The sequence below is a fragment of the Ambystoma mexicanum genome, chromosome 3q (genome assembly GCF_040938575.1).
Source record: "Ambystoma mexicanum isolate Mex_15411 chromosome 3q, UKY_AmexF1_1, whole genome shotgun sequence".
Classification (NCBI taxonomy): Eukaryota; Metazoa; Chordata; class Amphibia; order Caudata; family Ambystomatidae; genus Ambystoma; species Ambystoma mexicanum.
Window position 1 is genome coordinate 1,074,999,115 of NC_090926.1, and position 25,680 is coordinate 1,075,024,794.

The window sequence follows — 25,680 nt, forward strand, 5'->3', positions numbered from 1 at the left end:
CATGGCATGAGTCACAGAGACAAGGAGAAAGCAGTTACATGGTGTGTGTCACAGAGACACAGGGAAAGCAGTCACATGATATGATATGGCATTTGTAACGCGCCTATACACAAGTGTTTCAAGGCGCGATGAGGCAAGGAAGGGGGAACAGAGGGAGGACAGATACAATGATCTTACTAGGCCAAGTGACGTTGAGATCGCGCAAGTACAGCGGAGGGGATAAGGGGACGGGGCAGTGCTGTACACGGGATCAAAACAATAACAAGAAGTGCAGCCAGCAGGTTGCAGGTGCAAGGGTAAGTGCAGACAGCAGGTGTCCAAAAGTGCAGGTAGGGGGATTGTAGGGTTACAGATACAGACCCAAGTACAAGGGTTGCCGGGAGGCAGTGCGGGTGTGCAACTGGGCAGGCAGGGACCTAGGCCTGAAATCAGAGGGTAGCCAGGTGACTAGTGCAGTATCAGACACGAAATCAACAGGGGAGAGAAAGAGAAAAAGCAGAAGCAAAGAGAAAGGTTTTGAGATGCTTCCGGAATCGGAGATGGTTCTCCTCAAGTTTCAGGGGGCCAGGGAGGCTGTTCCAGAGGGAGGCCCCGGCCGAGGAAAGTGATCTACCACCAACTCGTTGCTTGGAGAAGCGATTGACCCTGAGGGAGTTGGAGGTGGATGAGTGAAGAGGGTTTTGAACTTAATCCTCGCAGCCTCTGGGAGCCAGTGCAGAGATTTCAGTCCTGGAGAGATACGATCCCTGGGCTGGAGGCCAAGGACAAGTCTCGCAGTCCGGTTCTGGATGAGCTGCAGAGGGCAGAGGGTAGAAGAAGGCAGATCTAGAAAGAGGCTGTTGCAATAGTCCAGCTTAGAGAGAACCAGGGCTCTGGAGACAGTGTGCTTCGGGGGGAAGGATAGGAAGGGTAGAATAACTCTGAGGAGGTGCAGCTGGTAGTGTGACTTCTTAGAGATATCACAGATGTGAGGAGAGAAGGAGAGTGTGGAGTCGAAGATGACCCCGAGGTTTTTAGCCTCACAGATGGGAGCAGGGAGAGGGCCAAGAGAGGCCGGCCAGAGAGTATGGGAAAGGAGGGTGTGGGTGTGCCAATGAGGAGATTCTCAGTCTTGCTGGCATTCAGGCAGAGATCGTTGGCGGCACACCACTCCTGGATGGCGGACAGGCAGTCAGAGATGACAGAGGGAGAAGAGGTGGCTGAGGGTAGCCTGAAAATGAGCTGTCATCCGCATAGCACTGGAAGTTGGTGCAGAGCGCGGCAATGCGGTGGGCAAGAAGTGCCAGGTATTGGCTGAACAGCCAGGGAGAGAGGTTAGGCCCCTGGGGAACACCATAGGTAGAGATAGAGATGGAAGGACCCGAGTTGGACCTGGGAGGGTTGATCGGAGAGAAAAGAAGTCAGCCACACCAGGGCCTGACCCGTGATGCCCAGGTTATCACAGAGACGGTTGAGCAAGATGGCATGGTTGACCATGTCGAAAGCAGAAAAGAGATCAAGTAAGATGAGGACACAGGGGGTGTTGAATCAAGGTTAGAGAGCAGTTTCTGTGCTTCTGGCAGCTCTGAAGCCAGACTGATGGTCGTGGAGACAGCCAACAGATTCAGTGTGAAGATTAAGCTGGGAGATGGCCAGCTTTTCCAGGAGTTTGCCCAGAAAAGAGTGATGGAGATCGGGCGATAGTTAGCCGGGCAGGAAGGGTCGGTAGAGGGTCTTCTTAATAAGAGGGTGCACAAGGGAGTGCTTCAGGGGGAGGGGAAGACACCAGTGGTAAAGGAGTGGTTACAGAAATCAGCAAGGGCAGGAGCCAGGGAGTCAATGTGGTCCTTGATGGTTTTGGAGGAACAGGGGTGAACCTGTTTTGATGAGACTTTCATAGATCGGACTTGTCTAGAAACCTCATCTGGGAAGAACGGGGGAAAGCCAGAGAAGGAGGGAGGAGAGGTGGCTGCAGAAGGGCCAAAGGAAGCGCAGGGAGTAGAGGGAGAAAGAGAGGACAAGATGTCCTGAGTTTTAGAGATGAAGTGAGAGGCTGATATAGCAGAGAGGAGCATGGAAAGGGCTGTGTCAGGGTGTGAATCAGCCAAAGGGGAAGACGGGACAGAAAGTTGCGGCAAAAGCCTCCACTGACACACGCTTCATGGGTCTGATGACCGAGAAGGTGGGTGGCAATGATGGAGTAGGCTTGGCCTGGGGGGTAGCGAGGGTGAGCTGGGAGGAAAGGAGAAAGTGATCACTCAAGGAGAGAGGAGTGGTGAGAGGAATTGAAAGGGGAAGGTCTGAGGAGATCAGAACATCAAGCGTAGGCCCTGCAGAGTGAGTCGGGCCAGAAGGGGGAATGGAGAGTGAGAGAGAGTCGCAAAGGTTGTGAAAGCGTCCAGAGGAAGGGCAGGAATCATCCAGGTGGATGTTGAAGTCTCCAAGAAGGAGGACTTGAGTGGTCGAGACCAGGAGGGAAAAGGAGAGGTCTGACCACTCAGAGAGGAATGATGAGATCTGACCAGGCGGCCGATAGATGGTAGCCACAGTAAGGGAATGGCTTGGAGAGAGAGAGAGTCTGCAGACAAAGCATTCGAAGGAGGAGTAGGCCTGCGATGGAATGACAGAGCCAGGAATCCACTCAGGGAAGATCAGGGCTACACCCCCTCCGGAACAGTTGGGCCTAGGCGCAGGGAGGATCTTGTAGCCGTCAAGGAGGAGAGTGTCAAAGCTCGTGACAGAGCTGGCCGTGAACCATGTTTCAGATAGACTGAGGACGTCGAGGTCAAGTTCCTCCAGAAGGTGGCAGATGTCAGAGGACTGTTTGACAGCTGAGCGAGAGTGAAGAGTGGCAATATGGAGAAGGTTGCCGCCCTTGAAAGACTTCCGGGGAGGGGTACAAATCAGAGGTACGCCCTGCGGAGGTGTAGAAGAAGCCCTAGGGGGAGCAGAAAGGGAAGGAGTAGAGGTCAAGGTATCCAAGGAGGAAACCGCAGGAGAGGCCATAGAGCGAAGAAAAGGGGCAGCAGGAGAGGAGAGGAAGTTGATGAGGCGTGGGAAGCGTCTATCAAAGAGGAGAAGATTGCCTTGAGGGCGTTGGACCAAGACGGTACTATTCAAATAAACATTAATGATGACCTTAGAGGAGTGGAAGGAGGCCAAGAGGGCCTCCCACCGAGTGCCAACATTAATGGGAGAGGAAGAGAAGGGAGAGAGCACAGAGTCCATATGTAGGGTCCATAGGTCTGGTGAGGGAACGACAAAGAAGATGTCGGTGACAGTTTGCCTGGAGGAGGCACTGGTATAGGTGTCAGCGATAGGGAGGCCTGGGTTGGAGACCAGGATGTCCTTTTTAAACTTCTTCCTACCAGATTTAGTGAGAAGAGCAGGATAGTCGATAGAGAAACAGTTAGAAAATATAGGAGAGACAGAGCACCATAGAGAAGGAAGGGAGAGGTGAGTGGGAAGGGGTAGGGGAGAACACTAAGGAAGGACAAGGGGCAGGGTGCACATGGACGAGACAGGTTGATAAAGGGACAGGACGGGGGAAAGAGGGGAGGGGAGCACACTCGCAGACACAGAATGAGCAACAGGCACAAAAAAGAAGAACACGGACCACGGAGGGTCCCAATACCTTTATGGTGGCCTGCAGTCACCTGCCCAGGATGGAAGTGGCGAGCGCAGTGAACTGCTGGCTGCCTAGCCAGGCCCAAGGAAGGCACACCAGCCAATCAGGGTACGTGGGAGGGTAGGGAGGCAGTAGGGAGGGCGGGAATACAGCAACGAAGATCACGGAAGGGGAGAGGGGGCAGGGGAGCACACACGCGGTCACATGATGAATCAACAAAGCACAAAAAAAAGAAGAACACGGACCACGGAGGGTCCCAATACCTTTATGGCGGCCTGCAGTCACCCGCTCTGCCCAGGATGGAATCATCCAGTCTGTCCTTGCTGTTTTGTCCCAGATTACTTTGTCACATTACAGGGCTTAAAGAGGTGTGTGGAGAGGCAAAAGAGAGGTCTATTTCACTGTGCTACTTGGCATCTAAATCGATGCCAGGGTCTCCCAAGGCCCTCCACACATACATTGTATGTGTGCATTCCAAAGCACACATGGCATCGGGTTCTCTCTCATGCCCACTTCTTCACCAACAGCACTTTTAATGAACCCTTGTGTGACATATGCGCTATACAAGTAACCACCATGATATCCCACCTGTGAGGTCATTTAGACACACACGTGTATTTCTTGAAATTATTCTGGGTGATGATACTAAGCGTAAACCCAGTGTTTGGCTCGATCATTAATGGGGCCGTTCCAATAAAGTTGCTATCCTCAAGAAGAAAGGGTTAGTTGTCTATAAGGTCGGAGGGTGGACTTTGGGGCTGTAAAGAGAATTCATAAAGTTCCACTGATGAGCCACAGTCCTAATTGATTGATTCATTGATTGTTTATTTATTATGCGCTTATACACAAGTGTTTCAAGGCAATAGCAACCTACCTTTTGTGCACTGCAGGCCATAACAGGGCACGCTCAGCTTTGACGCCAACGTGTGGAAAGCCGTGATGGAGCCTTCAATCGGGTGCACAAGGAAAAGGGGCCGCTCGCTGCTCTGCACCTCGTTGAGCTGGGTGATGGTGGGGCCTTCAGGGTTCACAAGGAGACTGGACAGGTCCAACATTGACAGATCTGCTTGGCCGGCCTTCTTGAGCGGGCTGAGGGTAAGTTCTGGACAAGGGAAGACAAAATGAAGAGTTCCTGAGAGCCATAGGATGGATCGGGACTGCACCTGCAAGACGTGCCATGTTCCTCTGCACAAAGCGTACTCAATGTATAATCTTAATAGAACACAGACATAACCTCAAGAGCAAGGGGGTGTAGCACAGAGGTCTGATACAACAAATAACCTAATACAGGATATTATAATATGTCTGAGAAAGTCTGTACCATGCTTTATACAAGCACTTCAAAATGACCTGATTACTTAACATGCACTTCATTTGGGTACAAAATAAAAAGAAATACCAAAACCTTATCCCTATTTTCATTTTGAATCCGTCAGCAGGTTCCTTGAAGGTAGACATATTGGACAGGGTTATCTTTTCTTTCTGGAGGGTGAAGTTGTTTGCGTGTTGATGAACCCAGGCGTGTCTTGGCAGAGTGGAGGATGGGCATGCGGGAAATGCTGCTGTATCTTGCCATCTTTGCCAGCTGTCATTTAGTGTCTAGGACTGTCACGCCAAAAGAGAGATATAACAATCGCCCATTGGATGCTGAACCGGAAGTGGTTCCAGTGTCACTGCTATTCTTCACAGTAACCCGGATATTTGGGAGTTTTTTCGACAATCTAATGGGATAAGCAACCATATTGCAGAACATCGGATCATACAAACCAGAAATGTGTATTAAAATTCGGAGACATAAAAATATGCCAGAATTCTTAGCCCGGTTTTGAGAAAGGCCTTTGGCTGAAACACGTGTCAACCCCTAAGGGCATTCAGACATTTTATTAGTACTCTGCGAAAATATTGAATAGAAATTTGAATGAAAAAAACGCTTGCATTGACTCCAGTGTATATGTGTGGATTGATGTCTGGCGCAATATTAGAATACTAAAAACTCATATTTTCTATAGGAAGGAAGGGACAATCCTTCGTATTCTTAAGTGCGACTGACATCCCTTATATTATTGTGAAATCTGTGTCGCAAAGGTCAAAGTCTCTATACTCCATCTTGTTTTCTTTCAAATTTGCATCGAAATGGGTATGTGAATATTGCAGCCCATTAAGTCTATGTATATTTAAGCTTTATAGACCTAGCCCAAGGGCCTTCCTGGGACTTATTGACCCCGAAGTTAAACGACGAGCTTAGCACGGCCGTTTAACGAGGTTTCAGGGCCCATAACTCCAGGTAGGGCCTGAGGGCTGAGCACTGTGTAGCGTAGACGCAGGCATGGCATTGAGATGTGTAAATTGGTATGGTCCCTAACAAGGGGGGCAGCCTGATTCCTCCATGATTTACCTTCCGTGGCAGTGGTGGTGGTAGAAAGTTCACGCAGTTTGTTGATCGTCAGTCGTCGAACTTCTCTCATCGCCATGACAATATCATAATCCCGCTCCAGGGTCTGACGGACTTCCACTCCCATTAGAGAATCTAAGCCGAGATCGGCCAGCGTTGTGTCTGGATTCAAGCTGCTCACATCGCGGACACCTGAGGGCCATTAGGAAATAAGTAGACATCAGTGTACAAGAACAACCTAACTCCAAAACCAACTAGGCTGGGTGTAGGCTCCAAGAGGACGGGACAAAATACCTCTAATTCAATGGGCATGATCCGGGATACCCGAATGTATGCAGTGGTCACAGGTGGTAAACCTACACAGTGGTACCAGCATGAGTGCATCCCTCCGGAGAGAGAACAGGCATGTGTTCAACTCTTCCCTGATGGGATCGGGTCCCAGAACACTAGTGCATGTGCAAGACTCCTTTTGGAAACAGGCTCCCAAACAACAAGGCTCATGGCACCCTCTTGAAGAGCACTAGCCCAGAATGACATTGTGTGGGCAAAACCACTGCTGGGTGACAATCCCCAGAATACCACCATATGTGCTAACCACTTGTGAGGCATCAGTCCCCGGAAAACCCATATTTGTGGCCATACAAGAAATGGCAGCTTGTGTCCTCTGCTCTATGGAAAAAGGCCTATATATACTAATGTGTGCGAAACTCTCCGACAGAGCAACTAGCCCCGGGCCACCGGAACATATGCATAAGACCTGCGGAACAACAGGTCCCGGAATAGCAGCCCGCAGAATCCCATGAGCCTAAACAACCTGAGTGGTACAGCAGCTGTGTCTATGCTAGTGCATAATGTGTCCCAGAGAGCCTGAAAGTGTAAAAGTGTGAAATGGTAAGGGCCAAGGGTATGTGCGTTCTGTATTTCCATAACGAATCACTGTAGGCCCCACCCACGGCCAGGCTCGGACTGGCCTATAGGTCAATAGGCCCATGGCCGAATCAGAAACACAAAATGCTGTTGTGGGCCCGTTTTTGGGGTCAATGTAGGCCTCTATTTTGGCCAATGAGGGCCAGTTTGATGAGTTACTTCACTATGCAGATAGAAGTTGCTTTAAAATGCACAATTTGCATCACATTTGTCCAAAAACCTCCCCCTTGGGTACTACGCAAACAGTCTGTCACAAAAGAATTGCAAATTGCAACTGTGGACCACTTTTTCATTGGTGCCCGAGACAATTTTATGGCCCAGTGCGACCTTGCCTACTGCCCCTGCCACAGGTAAGTGTGCCCTCAGAAAACATCCTGCTAACTCTCAGGGCACAGAGCCCCAGCCCGTCGCCGCCATCAAACTACCAAGGCATGGCTCATGGTCTAGAGGTTGCACAGGGTCACCTTGTCTTCCATCTTACTCAGATGCTTGGGGCCAGATGGAACATCTTTCAATAGGGCGATTCAGAGCAATATTTACCCAGGATATGAGCAACCGCTTCCACGAGATCCCGCTTGCTGCCTCCGTCACTTCTCATGGAAACTGTTTTCTCTGCAAGGACGAAGCTGGACGTGACAGGGTATGGCTGATTCAGAAACCTGTCCAGAACCTCCAGGCAGGAACCGATCCTTTGGGGAAGGGTCCCACCAATCACAATGTCGTTACTCCCCATTGTATCCAAGACGACGCCTACGTCGCCGATAGCCCCCCACTGTATTGCCAGACCTGAGGGAAAGAGCACAGTGTTAGTGCAGGCAGCCAGAAGGCAAAGAATGGGGGTACAAAGAGAATAAAAACAACCGTCCTAAATAACATCAACAACTCCACCATATCCACCGACCGCACACCCCGCTCAACATCCTCCACCCCAGCCACGCCCAGGATACAACACTCATCACTGCCACACTCAGCGCACAATCTTCCCCATATTAACTAATGCACTTCAAAACATTTATCCCACTCACCACCAGGCCCCACCCTCCTTAACAACCATGACCAGCCCACACCATTCACTACAGTCACCATCTTGCCACCCTATCTCACCGACTCAGATTTCACGCTCTCCACCACAACCACTCAGAATGCACAAATCTACCACCATCACTCCCATCCAATACCATCCACCACAGCCACCCTCGACCCACACCCTTCACCACAAGTACATCCAGCCCCCAGCATCCAGCACAGCCACTACTAACCCATTCTACATACTACAAGCACTATCAGTTAACACCATTTGCCACAATCGCCCTAGTCCATGCCGTCCACCATACCTACTTAAACACCACATTCCAAAAATCCTTCATAGCCCACACTGTGTGCTACAACCACATAATGGCTGACCCACATACTGCATCCACTGTCAGCATATACCGTTGATTTCACTCTCTCCCAGACTACACCATTCCCCCTACCTATTCCAGACAACTCTTAGCCAACTCTCTTTAAAGCACAACCTCTCCCAGTTCCCAAATTCCTTTGCAGGCACGCAGAGCCCCACCATTCAACAATACCATCCCTAGCCCACACACTTTAATACATCCACAACAGAAAATCAATCACAGCTGTTCCCTGCCCAAACTTGATACAGTTGCATCCAACTCAGAAACTACCAACCCACACCATATACTTCGCCTATTCCCAGGCTATACCATTCACCACAATTCTTCCTGACCCACACCCTGTACAACCGCTCACAACCCATACATTTCACAACTACAGATAACCCCTAACGTCCACCTCAGCCAATCCGAGCCATGGCACTGGTTCTGGGCACCGAATTGCCCTCCAGGCAGGCACCTTCCACTGCATCCAAAAAAATACAAACACACACATAATAGAAGGGTTCCAAGCCCACATAATCCACTTCTATCACTCGTAGCCCACACATCTACATTCACCCCCAACCCACAGCGTCCACCACGACAACTCCCAGCACACAACACTTCCTACAACTACTCCCAGGCCACATAGTTCAAAAAGAAAACACATCCCCTACCAGCCAACAGCATCCTGTTCTACCACTCCCAACCCACACTATCACATCCACTCCGAACCAACACCACTGAAAGCAAGCACTCCCGGCCAACACTGTTCAACACAACCCCTTCCAGTACACTCCATACTCAACACCATCCACCAATTCCAATCCACTCTTTACTGTCCATGCTAACACATCTGCTGGCCCATAGATCATTTGTATCAATCCAAAACCCGTTTCACATCAACCATTGCCAGACCCCCCATTTATAAACTCTTTGGTTCCCAGAAATGTAACGGCAAAAGAAAGCAAAGGCCATTGTACCGATCACACCCAATCTGTGGCAATCATATTGCTTCTATCTGATTGCACCATTTTCGACCCGTCCCGTCACACGACATTGCATGGATTACAAGCACAAATAGAGTCTTGATCTCTCCAATCACAAAACACTTCATGATTTCCTCCAATCCAAACCTGCCTTCGTGCACTCAGCCAACCCCAGACCTTGTCCTTCATCTCAAACTGTCCCGCACTATCTCATTCAGCTTCGGTCTCAAACAATTCTAACCCTCTTTCCTGATCGCAGGTGGGGACGTGGATGATGAGCCTTGAGGGACTGGTGCAAAGAACATCCCACGAATTCAGTTAAAGGAGTGATTTCTTTTATGGTTCTTGTTACCGCCTGCAACTACTGGTTACCATAAGAAGAGCTACATGTGCATTGTGAGCGACACTGGAGATGGGTTATCACATTATGAGTGCTTGCAGTAGTAGCCTATGCTCTTTTCCTAAATGAAGGGGCAGCTCTTGGAGTGGGGGGCACGTGCGGATGGATCTGGCAATGTCTCAGACCATGTGTGCGCTCTTGGGATCTAGGATCACTTGGATCTCGATTGGAGGGCACAGCAGTGTTTGCTATTGATGGCTCAGGGCAGCGGTGTGAGTGGTCACTAGGGCCATAGAGTACCCCCAGGAATACTTACCATCGATTGGGGGGAGTGACCGTCACTGCTTATCTCCATAGCAAGTGCTCAGTACTAGCCCTAGTGGAGATAGGGTGACTGGGGTTGCTTTAAAAATCCCTATGGACTATTTGACGTCAATTGTACAAGTGGTACTTGAGTAAATGGCCATGGATCTCTCTCTATAGAAAGCGCTCAGGATCATAGACTTGTGAACCTATGAGCGGTCCTGGGAGCTATGCATGGCATTCGGATCCACAGCTACTTTTAAACACAGTGCTCTTGGCTATCTGGTATTGAGGGTCTGGGTTGCCCTTACAGCCACTTCCCATGAGGGTTTCCATAGGAAACACTCCAGACTCTTTGCTCTTGACCGTCTCAGTGATCCCCAGATGTATTGTCACTAGGGAAGCGTTAGGAATGTTTCCATTACCTGGGAGGCCATCATGCCGTCGCTGCTCGCAGACGCGCTCCATCGTTGAGTTGGCAAAACCGTAGTTACTTTGCCCAGCATTTCCTCTACCGCAGCTTACAGAGGAGAAGGCAACAAAGTGATCCAGCTCTGGGCACCTTTCCCGACTCACCCTGGAAACAGGAACATACAAAGGTAGAGTTTATTTAGTTCTTTGATCATATCTGTGTGATCTGATAAGCTATTGTGTCATGATCCATTGTGGGCAGGTGTGTTCGGTGGCCAAGCAAGTAGTTGCTGGTTACAGCACGCACGCCATAGCAATATGCTTAACTCTTAATACGACATATGTTTTGGGAAAATATCACATTTAGGTTATCGATGATATGATATGGCATTTATAACGTGCCTATACACAAGTGTTTCAAGGCGCGACAAGGCAAGAGAGGGGGAACAAAGGGAAGACGGAGACAACGATCTTACTAGGCCAGGTGACATTGAGATCGCGCAAGTGCGGGGGAGGAGAGCGGACAGTGCAGTGCATGGGATCGACAATAAAATAAATAGAATAATAAAGCAATAAGTAAAAGTGTGGCCAGCTGGTGGCAAGGGTAAGGGTAAGTGCACACATCAGGTGTCAAGTTCTTGGAGGGAATTGTTGGGATACAGAAACAGTACCCAAGTGTGAGGGATGCAAGGGGGCAGTGCAGGGGTGCAACTGGCGGGGGAGGGGACCTGGGCCTGAGATCAGACGGTGGCCAGGTGACCAGTGCAGTTTCAGATTCAGTCAGGAGTTTTGCCCCTTTCTGACAGATTGTCAGAAAGGGGCTTATGCAGTCTTCACAATATTTTCTGTTTTCCTCTACATGGGCACAGCCATAGGAGGCATTTCCGAATGTGTCTGGGTGGTAGAGAAATAGCAGTCATTCTGTTACTGCCACCATATTATGCAGAAATGGAATTACCGCCATGTTCACCTTCCCACCAAATATGACTTGGACCTTTAAGTGGAAGAGTTACCTTTAGCAAGGTGCTGGCGGTAAATCCTTCACCTTAATGTAAAAAACAAAATCAGCAGATTTAACGTGCGTGAAATCACCGTCCATGGCAAAGCCGTCAGCACCCGAGTGGAGTCATATAGACTCCAAATATGGAGATTAACACCACCATGCCACCACTCATAATCCCGAAATAAATCCGCTAGACCACGTGGCGGTAATGGTAACTGATTTTGGTGGTATTTTCTCAAAAATACTGTCAAACACTGAATAACCCCCAAAGTGTATTTTTTACTTAAATCATACACAGGCATGGAAAAGCACATGGAAATTAACTAGTGACGTGAGATTTTGGAGATATTTTTTATCGACAATATCATTTATATAATGACAGGAGAGTGAACTTCAAAAAAAGATCTTGAATCCACAAAAGAACCACAAACCTGCCAACAGATTTTTTCCCATAAATGTGGATTGCTTTCCAAAAATTGTACTTGGAATGTTTCTCTAAACTACCATAGTTTTGTAGTCTATGGGCCTCATTACAAGGTCCCTGGTCCGGAAGAAATGCTGGTAAAATCGCAGATAATACCCAACACAAGTTTGACAGTGAGGGCATTGATCAACCAGCAGACCTGACCTGCCAATAGATCAGGCCCCTACTGGCAAATAAATGCTGTTATCACCAGCACCGGCATGCCTCGTCATGAGGAAGTAAACATCTTATCATATATGTTTCCATATACATTTCTGGTAGTGATACAGTCATTCTAATGTGTACGAAGCAGATGGTACATTTATAATATAGTGTGTCCATTGTTGTAATGTTAGGACATTATGTCTACAGTCTGATTAAAATCACTTTGAAACATACAATTATGGGATAGTGTCAACAGTGCCACATCCAATATTGCTTGACTCACCTGTCCAGGTTCACAGTGCCCAGGTACTTTGGTTTGTTGACATCTTGGAAGAGCTCTGGGGACTGGTTCTCTAACATGGCATCTTTCAGCACCTGGGCAGGAGACAAAGGTGACATGTAATGAGTCTGCCCGGTAGTACCCTCAGCCAGTGAATGCCCAGGGCTGTGCCACCTCATGGAAAACCTGGAGGAAATTGCTGGTAATTCTGGCACTGGCAATATTTCTGGACCAAGAAAACACAAGCTTGCCGGTGAGGGCATGGATTTACCAGTAGGCCTGACCGCCAGTAAATCAGGCCGCTACTGTAATCCCCTCCATGGAGTCCTATGGAACTCCATGCAATGGGGATTTACCAGCTTTTCCGCCACCTAGAATATCCTGTTAATACCGGGATATCAGGATGCCGAAACGGTAGGGGCAATTTACCGGTATTCCGCTGGAATTACCGGCGGGATACCGGCAAACTTGTAATGAACCCCTATGTGTTGCTTTTGTCAGTATGAGCATCAATCAACTATCCTACACATATCCTCTCCTTCTCACTGAATGAACTCCCTCACTGTTCCCATTGGCAAATTGCTGGGTCCACGAAAATTATATTTTTGTTGAAACAGGACAGTCATCTTTGACCTCTTACTTTATTTGCTACTCCCATTGCTCTGACCAGTACTCTGCACAAACCACAGCAGTAAACTACTCTATCTTCCAATCTTTATCTCTGTATCCACTAACTGCCACAATTATAAGATATTCATATTTTGCATGTTACTTTTCATATCTTAAGTACAGTTAATTCACCATAACACAGCTGCTCTGAAAGATTTCTTACCTGTGACTGCGATGGGCCGGAAATGGGAGCATAAAAAATGTCAGTGGAGACAAGCCCGCTCCACGTTTATTCACATTCTGTTTAGTAGCATTTCTTTATTCACAATAAACCTTCCTGTCCCTATCCCTCTCTGTCCCTATCCTAGGAAAAGAATAAAGAAGTAAAATGGTTGCTCGTCAGGATGTCCCATAAAATAATCTCTGTCAGTCATCCAGACAGTTTAGTCTATGCTGATCTCTATCCCTACCACTTCAACAGAATAGTATATAACATATCCCAAAGGAGGGCCTCTTGCCCTGTGAGTGAATGGCTGCTGGCTTCTGACCCAGTGATAAGTTTCTGTTTCTCAAGAGGGGGTCCTTGACCCTGTTGCTCCGTTCACATAACCCGGCACCAGAATGTCTCTTTTAACTTCTCCCACCTCAGCCTGTGAGCTTGTTGCAAGTCAATGTGCCTCATTACACATTTGGTGGTATCCTGCTGGTAAATTTTGTGGGATGCACCAAAACGGTAATACCATTACCAGCACTTGGAATGTCGAAATTACCGGCATATTCCAAGTGCCTGCAACAGTGGTAATTCCTCATTCCATGGAGACCCACAGGACACCATGAGGGAATTGCCGGTATTACTGGCACTGTAAAACCGGTGCCGGTAATACTGGCAATTCTTGGTGGTGGGGTACCGGAAATTCCGGCAACATGGAACTGCAGGTAATTCCGGCCACCCCACCACCAAACCTCTAGTTTTGTGGTGCAGGAAAAGTGGCGGAAAGAGAATTACTGCCACTTTTTTCCTGCACCGCCAAACTTGTAATGAGGCCCAATGTCTTTCTTATTATGAGCTTGCTGTAAGGCACTGGGCCTCATTACGAGGTCGGCAGCAACCCGCTGGTGGCCGCCAACCCCGAAACACTGTTTCCGGCGCCTGACTTCCCAGTGCCACTGGGACATTACAAGTCCCGGTGGTGCGGGAAGTCAGGTGTCGGATTTTGTAAGTCCTCATTGCCATGCAATCCCATAGGTCTCCGAAGCACTGGCACCATTCGTAATGGTGCCAGTGATACCGTGACAACTCTGCAGGGGCCATTGCAGGCAGACGTGTAGTGCGGCGGCCCGGAAACAAGGGTGCCGGTAAGCTTACTGGCACCATTGTTTCCAGACCGCCACACTTGTACTGAGGGCCAATGTCTTTTCATCTTTCTTTGCATTTGATTAAACGCTTTAGACCATTCCTGGCCTCTGATTCCTGTGGGGTTCCTGGGGCTTGAAAGCCTTGTTCCAGGTACTCCTCTGTACTCACTTCCCAGTAACGACAATAATCAGTTTTCCACTCCTGTTGTCTATTTCCCCTCCCTGGGGTCCCGGGTTGTACAGCACAACCGGATGTTCTCTCTTCATGGCCCAACTTGGGCTTCAAGTACTCTTACCCCGCTTTGGGGTAATTCAGTTCTCTCCCCACACTGGGGTCACATGGTTCTACCCCTGGGGTAATTTGGCTTTTTCACCACTCTGGGGTTGTTTGGCTCTCACGTCACTCTGGCGTTACCTGCTTCTTACCCTGCCCTGGGGTCGTTTTTGACATTGTCACCCACCTCCCAGCTTCCTTGAGCGTCTGCGTACCTCTGCTTCTCAGGCGACACTCCTCAGCCGGGCGTCTCAGGAAGGTGACGCGGCCTTGTTTGGGTGGGTTCCTTCATCTAAGTCGTAGAGAATGCTCCATTCCCACCAGCTCCTAGCTAGGGTGGTAGTGGTGGCTCCACATCTCGTCACTGGTTGGTGGCCCCAGCTCCCTCGGCTGGACCTCCGGTTTCCAATCTTTTGCTTTGGTGCTGCAGCCTCTTTGCCCAGTGTTCTGTGGCCTCCACCGTGGTTCAGAGAACCATTCTGCGTACAGGTTTGTCTCCCTATGCCACACATTCCAGGGGGTGGGTTCTACCCAGTGGCTACTCAGTGGTCTCTCTCTTCGCTTCCGATGTGGATGGCTCTCCTCCCCTTGGATGTGTGTTGTTGTCTTGCTCTCTGTGCCTCCATTAAGGACTGTGCCTGAGTGGTGTCGGAAACCACACCAACCCCATTCCCATATAGCCAACAAACCTAATCTATTTTTGGGGTGAAGGAGGATAACATGTATCCTTATATCTCCTGCATTTCTTGTCCTCTAATGGGGGTTGGGGGGTGGTGGTCACCCATGTGGATCCTGCTTGCCCTGTCTCCTAGGGGGTGTTAATCTTAGCAGGCTCACCTCCATAGACCCAAAGAGGGTGGCTCCCCCTTGGGAAGAGGGGGCGAAATTCCCTGATATCCTCTTGAACCTGCTGCAATGTCTTCATCTACCCGCCCTTTAGCACATTGGTCCCGGGTTATGTCCTGTGCACATGACTCCATCCAGATTATGCCCATTTTTGCCTGAACCATTCATGTATTCTGGACTCCACATGTTCTCTAGTTGCTGAGGTGTATCCTTTCCAAATTGCCACCGGCAAATGTGAGAAAAATAGTTAATATTCCCACAGTGCATTCGTAAACCTCTCCCAGTCCGAAGCTGCTTCCTTTACCATTCCTCTTTGCTGACAATCACTGAAGCATTGCGCAACATGCTCACTTATGGTTCATGAGTTGGTGAAGCTTCTAACGTGGGCCCAGTGTCGAAAGACGAGGTAGACCACATTAATAGTCTTCTTGCAAACCAGCATATTTACTTGAAGAATGTTAGATATATTCTTCCTCATCACCTCATCTTGAAGTCAGTGATTCCCAGTTTCTATCTTCTGACAATGGTATCCATCATTAACCCTGTATCTGCCGCTCGCCAGTTACTCTGCACTTCACCGCTCTCCAGTGATGTCTCATACATGCCTTCTTGAAGCTTTTCTCATACCTTACCCACCTCTTTGAGAACTTCAGGTATAGTTCATTTACTTTGGTTTATTTAGATTGGTTCTAACTTTTTTATGACAGCACCCCCAATGTTGATTCATGCCTTACTTCTTTTTGTTCCACATTTGGTTTATGATATGATAGGTTATTTATAACGTGCTTAATACCCAGAGGTTTCTAAACGCAGACTCAGGGATTGAACTTGTGTTGCTCTGCGTTGTCTTGCTTCCAAGGCGAGCACGTTGCCCCTGAGCTATCCTCACGAGAGCATTTCATATAATTCATAAATATTCAGGAAAAGGTCATATAGTGTATATGCATTATTAAGAACATATACAGTATACACCACTGCAGCTCTAGCCCACTGTGACCAGAAAATAAAGCCTCGGATCCGTTTGACGTTCCATGAGCCCCACCTCAATTTACTAATGCTCTATGCCCACCCGTTGTAACCTTTCACTTTGCTGTGCCATCCAACGTGCTTCAACTTCAACATCTGATGCTAAGCCCTTCTAGGAAGAACCCCTTCTCCAAGATCTCCTCCATCATCAAATGTTTGACTCTCACTGATCGCCCTCTCACATTCTCATCCCATTACCATCATGAGAATCTGCAGCTTGCACATGGCCGGGATGCCCCCATCGCCGTAAGGCATTATCCTCCGACCTCTATCCCTCCCCCTTTTCAAGTGCCAACACCATTTGCCTGACACTTCTCATCTCCTTCTCTTGCACACATCCACTCTACCACCATCTGCCATAATTCTCCTGCCCCTTCTTCCTTCTCTGCCCGCACATCTAAGTCACCAGCTCCGAATAGCACTCACCATTGCCAAGTTGAAGATGCCGCCAACAGGCCCCAGTTGTGAAGCTTGTTCAATTAAATGCTGAGTTCCTTCCAATGATCCAACATCCTGGGTGGACACCAGGACCTGGGCCCCATTCTCTTTCCAGTCCTGGATGCGCTTCGCCTGGTACCCTGTAAAGAGGCAAGAGCTGGTGAATAAAGGAAGGCGATACCAGGGCTTATTGACATCATTGGAAGCGCTCATATATATCAGTGAACACATGGTGCCAATTCACAACTCTCAGAGGCCTCTCAGGGCTCTGAGCGAGTGGAGAAGTATTCAGAGGGCACTAACACAGTGTAGCATGTCGTTAGTGGATGCTAGCTTTCAAAGTTTGCTCACAACTTTTTGAGAGTCTACATGTTCTCAGAGATAGGCATGCACAAACACCTCCAAAATAGGCCTGTGCTTATGTCTGTTTATGGCTATAATGCACATAGACCCTGATATGGGCAGCCAAGTGCCGGCTCCCTAACAGCATGTACAAAATCTGGAATATTTATTTTGTGGGTGCTGGTCTTCTTCTACCTTTAGAATTTAGGCATGTTGCTCTCGTGTGTGCTCTGTAGCTATATGGGACACTGAGGTGGGGATTTTATAAGGCTCATGTACAGGAGTGTAGTATTTGATACTTGTCCTTTGTGTTTTGATAGCATTGTCCACAGACTGCTTTAAAGATCAGGATGAACATGGTCCTGCCTTTTGCTGGGCAGCCAATAGCATTTGCAGGATGAAGGCCCATGAGCTCATGATCTTTCAGAATATGTGGCGATTTTGGTGCCCGGGCATTGCATCATCTCCAGGCGATGTGTCAGTCTTCCTCTAATCAAGCTTGGCCCCAACCACTGTAGTGACTACAATCACCAGATGATCAGGGACACATTGTCTGATTCCCTGTAACAGGTTTGCTGTTAATAGCTGGTACTTGCCACCACATCAACTTAGTGTTTCATGGCCCCAAGTGTCCCACGTCTGGACAGGATCAGAGGTGGCAAGTTTTGGAGAAGAGTAACCTCTTTATGTTGGTCTTGGATGGATGTTCTTTTCTATTAGATGCGACCAACGAGGTCTCCATTTGAAAGTTATCTTAGCCAAACAAGTTCGGTCACATGCCTTTGTGCACCTCTTCTGTTGTATCACTTTAATATAGGAAAGCGGACACGCCCCGCAGACTGAGGAGCACATGGGGAGACTATGTGGACCCTTGACATGTTCTGCATTTCATCCCAGAAATTCTTACTGCAAGATGAAATCTTTGACATAAGATACAGCAGAGAAGGCCATTGGCTTATTTGTGGAGCGCTTCGACATCCCTTAATCTATGCAAAAGAGTCTCTCGACCCTTGTATCAAAGGCAGTTGAGACGTCCAGGAAAACCAGCAGAGCTGCTTTCCCCAGTTAACAGTTCAAATCTGGGCAGGTTTTCGTGTTGTATGGCGGTGGTAGGGCAGCTGATATGTGCATTATTGTACTTTTCGTACTGGAGTCTCTGGCCTGGTAGGTTGAGTATATTTTGTGAATGGTGTCTCATAAATGATTGGCTTGAATACTCAGCATACTTTGCTAGTTCTTGTCGGGTCACCAGTGAGTTTAGTCCTGGGACAGCAGCCATTGTGTTACCATGAGTTCGATCTAAGTTTTGATTGACGGAGGATCAATCTAGTGAGTTGCGCAGTTCTGTTGCATTATGGGTTGGATTGCTGGAAATCATGGAATTCAACCTGTTATTGCACCATTTCATAGAAACAGGGATTGCGGAAGTTCCAAACACAGGGGATGGAACGCATTCAGAGATTTTAAATAACCTACTTTTTAGTATTTGTGGTTAGTGGCTTCTAGACCCACAATGCTCATTTACGACACGTTTCTGTTCTACCCACTCAATATGTACCAGAACGTATTCCGGAGCGGGATGTCAGCACAAGGTTCTGAGCCCCTCTTTCAATAAGCCAGTGGGCCAACTCCAAGCCAAAGCCACCGAGCCCACCAGTGATGATGTAGGACTTTTCATGGTGGCATGATGTACGAGAGATGGCTGCGAGAAGCTCGGGTTTCGCCTCACTCGAATCGATCTTCTGCTCTTCCTCTCGGACCTGTGGAGAAACACACAATAAATACCATAGAGCGTGGGGCTGGAGGCGACAACAACTTATCGATCACTGTGACACCTTAAAGGACAAAGCAACTTCAGTTTTACAGATTTCAGTTTCAACTTTGTACCTTCCATCTATTTTTTTTTTTAAACTACAAGCCTATAATTACATTTATGCTTCTAAAAGGAAGCAGAGTACATAACAACACCTAATTATAATATTGTAAATGATTCGTTTTGCAGTAGAGCACATATCCCACAGAGGCGCTATGTGTCCCTGCGCTCAAACAGATTTAATGGTGTGCAGTTGACTATCATTTGCTGGTATAGTACTCATTCATTCTCCATATGTTAAGCTTGCAAGTTTTTGACGTCCAGAATTATGGTGTGAGCTCTCCATTTTTAGGCTTGGGATTTCAGGGGCCGGGGGGATCTCCCAGAAGCTTAACAGTGGTGGTTTCAGGCAGTAAATGAAATAGCACTCTTATGCTGGAGTGCCAATTTGGAAAGATCTCAGTTCCTTTCAAACCCACGATGACCAATGTATTTCCTACCTTACCAAGTAACTGTGTGTCTGCTACAAGTGTTACACTACATTCCCAAAGAAATTCAGTACACAATCAAAATAATTGAGCAAAAATGAAAACACTGACATTAAAGACGTAAAAATACCCTTTACTGAAAATAAAAGAACAATAAAATAGATCAAAAGAAAAGGAAAACATCTATTGGCGAAGAGGAATAGGTACAGAGAGCATTGGCGGGCTAGAAGGGCGGTTCCATGTGATTTTACCAAAGCATGCTTTACCAAAACCTTTTTACCGAAAAAACACCAATTTCTTTTTCTTTATTTGGGGGGGCCTTACACTCTAAACTCCCCAATTCCCCATGTTTTAACCCCCTACCCACCTGTTTTAACCCCTTACCCCCACCACCACATATCGTTTTTAAAAGAAATTCAGTATTTGTTCGATTAAAATGTTCCAATAAAACATGCCTCAGTAAAATCACTGGATGTCAGAAGGATTTCAGAGTATAGGGATGACCACCCTTTTTGAAAGTAGACCTTCGCGGGTTGAACTATGTACAAAAGTACAAAAGAAGGAATGTAGAGCGGTGCTGGGAATGCAGAGGTTCATAAGAGAAGAATTTGTTTTCTTTCCAAAAGAAAAAAAGGAAAAATATAAATTAGGATACTATTTTTTAATTAAGCGTAATTTGGTCAAAAATGACATATAACTATCTATGTTAACAATACGTACTAATTAAACCTGGGTAAAACGTGTAACCAAAACCGACACTACGCAAATGACAGACTAATTTGAAAACCATTCACCCAAAAAGTATCTATTGATAAAAAACGCATCTCATGCACAATTTTCTCAATGAAGATAATCCTATTCTTATCAATGGCTGCAGAGTAAAGAAACAGATGTTTTAGTGTTTCCATCACATTTCCATCACGTTTGCAGTTCTTTCACTCTTTCATAAGTGGCATGAACGTTCAGATGTGACCATGCCTGTTCTTGGACCTATAATCTTTAGGGTTTACAACAAATGTTACCTAAATCCAAAAAAAAGCGATACGTTTTCCAAGAGGAATAACAGATGTATTTTTGTATAGAACCATAGCACGTAGGGTGTGCATTATATTCTTGTAACCTGTGGCTATTTTGAATTCATGTCCAGTTATATCTCCAAATCCACGATTTTGCGTTGTTTTTTAATTCTTTTATAGTACTCTCCATGGAACTCACCACGTTATAGAAAAAATCATTATTTTTAAAACAATATTTTCTAATTTCTCTTACATTTATTTTGTAGGATAGCCATTTTAAATAAATATCGTATGACTCCTTTTATGTCTTGCATGGTCACAGTCAAAGAAACATGATCTTTTCTGTCATGCTTAGTGTGACTAGTCCAAGCTCAATCTCAATACGTAAAAATGCCACCAGGGAATCATTTTGGGGAATCCCAATTGAGAATGCCAAAATTTGCCTTCAATTTTTCTCAGGGTACTGTCCAAATTTGAGGTCTACACCTCGAGCCCATATGTCACAAAAGGAATTCATTTTTGCTTTGTAATAATCAGAAGGAAAATTAAGGTGATTGCTGGAAGGTTTAGAATTAATCTAAAAACTCTCCAGACCATCGTTCTTCGCCTGCCAAGCCATTAAAGAAAGGGGAAAGACCATATGCAAATCAGGCTAGGATTCACCTGGAAGTGGCAGTCCAATAATTGGAAGGATCAGTTCCTCCTAATACCCCCAGATATCTTTTCATTCAAACCCACAGAAAGGCACGCAAAACCAGGTCTTTTTTGCTCTTTTACTGGCAGTGTTCAGTTTGACTTACCAGAGGATATTTATTTCCAATCCTAAGTATTTTATATGACGAACAACTCGCAACAGCGGTTTTGATGAAAAATAGGAATGTTTAGTATGTTTTTGTAGTCTCTTTTTACCAGAGATTATCATACTTTCTATACTCTTTTTACCAGAGAATATTATAAACTCTGTTATATAAGTGTTTATTATTAAATGATTTTTCTCTGCATATCATGAACTACTCCCAGCGGCTGTTTTGATAAAAACCAGGAAAGTTTACTGGGTTTTGTATGGTCTTTTTACCAGAGAATATCATACTTTACATTATAAATTCGGTTATATATGTATTTATTACTAAATAATTTCTTTCTGCATAGAGTTCATGGGCATCTAATTCCCGTTGTAAGCCAACAGGCATCTGGTCAAATAACATGCATTACTTACCGTAATAGCATTTCTGATGATTGTATCTGCTTAGATTCACATGCTATGCATATAGTTAGACATCCAGTGGTAACCGCAGAGTATTGCATCTTGCCTTTCGGGGACCGAAAGGGGACGTCAGCATAGGCGTGTCTGTAACACTATCCCTATCGTGACGTGTAGTGTACCCAAAATCCCTCACGCGCCGAGGTCCCTCCGATTGTATATTTTCTGCCATGAGGGAGCCCAAGGCTATAGTGAGTGAGTACATAAAGAGTGAAAGTAGCAAGACGTCTATGTTCCTTCCACCCCAAGCGGGGAGGTAGGGAGGGCGCATGTGAATCTAAGCAGATACAATCATCAGAAATGCTATTATGGTAAGTAATGCATGTCTTCTGATGCTTGTTAATCTGCTTAGAATCACATGCTGTGCATAGACTAGCGAGCAGTACCCGGAGTTGGAGGTGGGTTGTGAGAAGGAACAGTAGAGAAAAGATGTCATGGTACTGCTTGTCCCACCTGAGAATCAGACCTTGAATGAGTGTCTAGGCAATAGAGTTTTGTAAAGGTGTGTACATAACTCAAGGTTGCCGCTTTGCAAATGGATTTGAGGGGAACATTTGCAATGAATGCTATGGATGCCCCAGTGCCTCGAGTAGAGTGTGCTCTAGGCTTGAAGGGCAGTTCTCTCTTAGCAAGAGTGTAACATAGTGTGATGCATTTGACAATCCACCTTGAGATAGCTGATTTAGAGACAGGATCTCCTTCTCTACCAGCTGCCACTGAAACAAAAAATTGGTTTGTTTTCCTAAGTGGTTTAGTTCTTTCTAGGTAGAACATGACTGCCCTGCACACATCTAGTGTGTGTAGGCTTCTCTCGGCCATGCCAGTGGGATTCTGGAAAAAGGTAGGTAGTTCAATCGACTGGTTCACATGGAACTTCGATATGAATTTAGGCACAAATCTAGGGTGTGTGCGTAGAACTACCTTATCCTTGTGGACTGTGACAAAGGGCTCTAGAACAGAAAGTGCCTGTAGTTCGCTAACCCTCCTGATAGAAGTGATAGCCACTAGGAAGGCCGTTTTATGAGTCAGGTATTTTAGGCTTGCTTTATGCATAGGCTCAAATGGAGCTCCCATGAGCCTGGTCAAAATCACATTTAGATTCCACCCAGGAGCTGGGTGAGAAATGGGAGGATAAATCCTTTTAACCCCTTCCATAAAGGCTTTAATTACCGGTAACACCTTTTGTTGTGATGTGGTGTAGGCTGACAATGGAGCCAGATGAACCTTTAGGGAATTGAAGACCAACCCAGTGTCCAACAGATGGGTTAGGTACAGCACAATGTGTGTGGGTGAGCAATCGATGGGATTGACACCCTTGGAATTACACCAGATGACAAAACGCTTCAATTTGCTGGCATAGCAATAACGTGTGTTCGGTTTCCTCGCTTTCCTGAGTATGTCCATGCACCTCTGAGGGAGCTGTAGGTGACCAAACTCTATGACCTCAGGAGCTAGGCTGCTAAGTTCAGAGTTTGTGGGCAATGTTTGTAGGGTCTTTCCCCCTGTCCTGAGACAACATGTTGTACGGGCAAGGTAGTTTCACTGGTAGGGAGAGGGACATTTCCATCAGATGAGCGAACCAAGGTTGGCGTGCCCACATGGGGGCCACCAATATCATGGTAACTGGTTCCTGGTGCATTTTGTGCACTATTTTCTTGAGAAGGGAAGTCGGGGGGAAAAGCGTAGACAAATGTCCCTGACCATGTTATCCAGAGACCGTTCCCCTTGGAGCAGTTTTGGGGTTACCTGGAGGCATAGTCTTGGCATTGGGTGTTCTCCTGAGTTGCAAACAAGTCGATCTCTGGGAAGCCCCATTCTGCGAAGACGTTGGACACAATGTCTTCGTGCAGACGCCATTCGTATTCTTCAGGAAGAGGAAAATCTCTGCTGAGCATGTCTGCCAGAAGATTGAGTTCCCCTGGAACATGTTGGAACAACAGAAACATCTTGTGTCTGAGAGCCCATATCCAAATGTTTTGGGACAGTCTGGATAGCCCTGGAGAGTGAGTGCCCCCCTGTTTGTTCAGGTAATGCATTACTGTAGTGCTGTCCGTTAGAACCAGCACTGTTTTCCTTGCAGTTGAACCTGAAAAGCCTTCAATGCCTTGAACACCGCTAATAGCTCTCCATGTGCTGTCTGATGAAGCAGGTGAGCCCCCCACCCCGTGAGAGATGCGTCTGTCGTGAGAGTGGCTTCCACTGCAGGGGTGGTGAAGGTCATCCCCTTCAAGAGGTTTTCTCTTGACCACCACTGCAGAGAGAGAACAAGGAATGGCGAGACAACTACCAGATCTTCCCATTGTCCACTGGCCTGACACTACTGGCTGTTGAGCCACTCTTGCATGTAGAACCAAGTATATGCACAGCGCCATGATTCCTAGCAAGCGCATGGCCTTGCGCACCGTCACCTCCCGACTGGCTACATATTGAGGAATCTGAAAAAGCATGTTCTGAACCCTTTTGTTGGAGGGGAAGACGAGACCGTCTTTCGTCCGAATAAGGGCTCCCAGAAATTGTTTTGTTTGACTGGGGTCTAGACTGGATTTCTTTTCGTTGATTGAGAAACCCAGACTGAAAAGACGATCTACTATTTTTTGGGTGTTCAAAAGACATGTGTTGTAAGAGCCCCCTGTGATGGGCCAGTCGTCGAGGTAAGGGTAAACTGGGACGGATACTCTGCGCAGGTGTGCTACAACACTGCCAGGACTTTAGTAAACACCCTTGGTGCCGAGGCGATGCCGAAGGGGAGTACCTTGAATTGGTAATGCCTGTGTTCTATCATGAATCTTAGATATTTCCTGTGCGCTGGCAACATTGAAATATGAAAGTATGCATCTTTTATGTCCAATGTTGCCCTGTAGTCCCCTTGTTTCAGCAGTCGGATCACTTCCTCAAGTGTTACCATGCGAAACCTTTGGGGTTTTATAAACTTGTTAGCTGGGTGCAGGTCTAGAACAGGGTGCATGGTGAGGTCTTTTTTGGCTACCAGGAAGTACACTGAATAAATACCCTTGTTTACCTGAAGAATAGGGACGGCTTCTATGGCGTCCTTTCCCAGCAGCGCTTCCATCTCTTGCTTCAGGATCTCCAGATAGTCTGGTGAAAGGCGCCGTGAGCGTGGCGGTCTGAACTGTGGAGGTCGGGCGAATTCCACGCAGTACCCGTGCGCAACCGTCTTTAAGACCCACTGGTCTGAAATTATCCCCTCCCATGCCGTGAGGAAAGATGTTAATCACCCCCCGACCGGGGTGACATGGGAGGGGACCTGGATCTGGTGGTAATTTATGACCAGAGGCTGCGGCTCCTCTAGGATTGGGGCTTCTACCTCTGCCTTTGCCACCTCGCTGACCCCTAGAAGGGTAGTAAGCGGGGCTTCCTGAAGTTTGTCCTGTGTTGAAACTCCCCGTGCCATAGTTGTTTTGGCCTGCACGGGTATCAGGTTTGTCAGTAATGCTATCAAGTTGGTCGGTAATATCTTCTTCTTCACTCAGAAACCGGAGTTCACCTTCTCCCCCTTCCTCCTCACCTGAGGTAGTAGAAGAATAATCCAATTTCTTCCTTCGAGGTCGCCGAGCTTCTGCCTTCTTTTTTTTGTGCAGATAAGGTCTGCCTCGGAAGGAAGCCACCGTGATTCCAACCCAGGGAATCTCCGGAGACCTCTCTCCGCAACAGCCGGAGGGTTGTAGGGGAAAAAGCCTCAGGCATAAAAAAAACCCAGGTCTTCTCGAGTCCAACGGCACAAATAAGCCGGTAAAGGTAATGAAAGTCTCGGATGGATAGCAAACTGTATAAACAGCGTCGACAAAAAAAGAGATAATCACAACAGAGGATCGAGAGGGATCCTAAAAGAAATATTAAGTAATAATTGGATGAATAGATGGAACAGAACAGGAATCCCCAAAGTAAACACAGCAAGAACTCTGGCTAAATATAGACAGAACAGGGGAAA

General features: G+C 47.1%; 1 protein-coding gene across 1 annotated transcript in view; it reads right to left on the minus strand.

Moving 5' to 3' along the window:
• Positions 1-25,680, minus strand: part of FASN (fatty acid synthase) — a 297,582-nt gene that overhangs the window by 28,517 nt on the left and 243,385 nt on the right. The window contains exons 33-39 of the mRNA XM_069655327.1: positions 18,712-18,913; positions 16,800-16,951; positions 12,266-12,357; positions 10,366-10,517; positions 7,467-7,712; positions 6,003-6,191; positions 4,482-4,709 (exon numbers count right to left, since the gene is read on the minus strand). Of these exons, the coding sequence (XP_069511428.1) occupies positions 4,482-4,709; positions 6,003-6,191; positions 7,467-7,712; positions 10,366-10,517; positions 12,266-12,357; positions 16,800-16,951; positions 18,712-18,913 (1,261 nt within the window). The remainder of the gene's footprint in view (positions 1-4,481; positions 4,710-6,002; positions 6,192-7,466; positions 7,713-10,365; positions 10,518-12,265; positions 12,358-16,799; positions 16,952-18,711; positions 18,914-25,680) is intronic.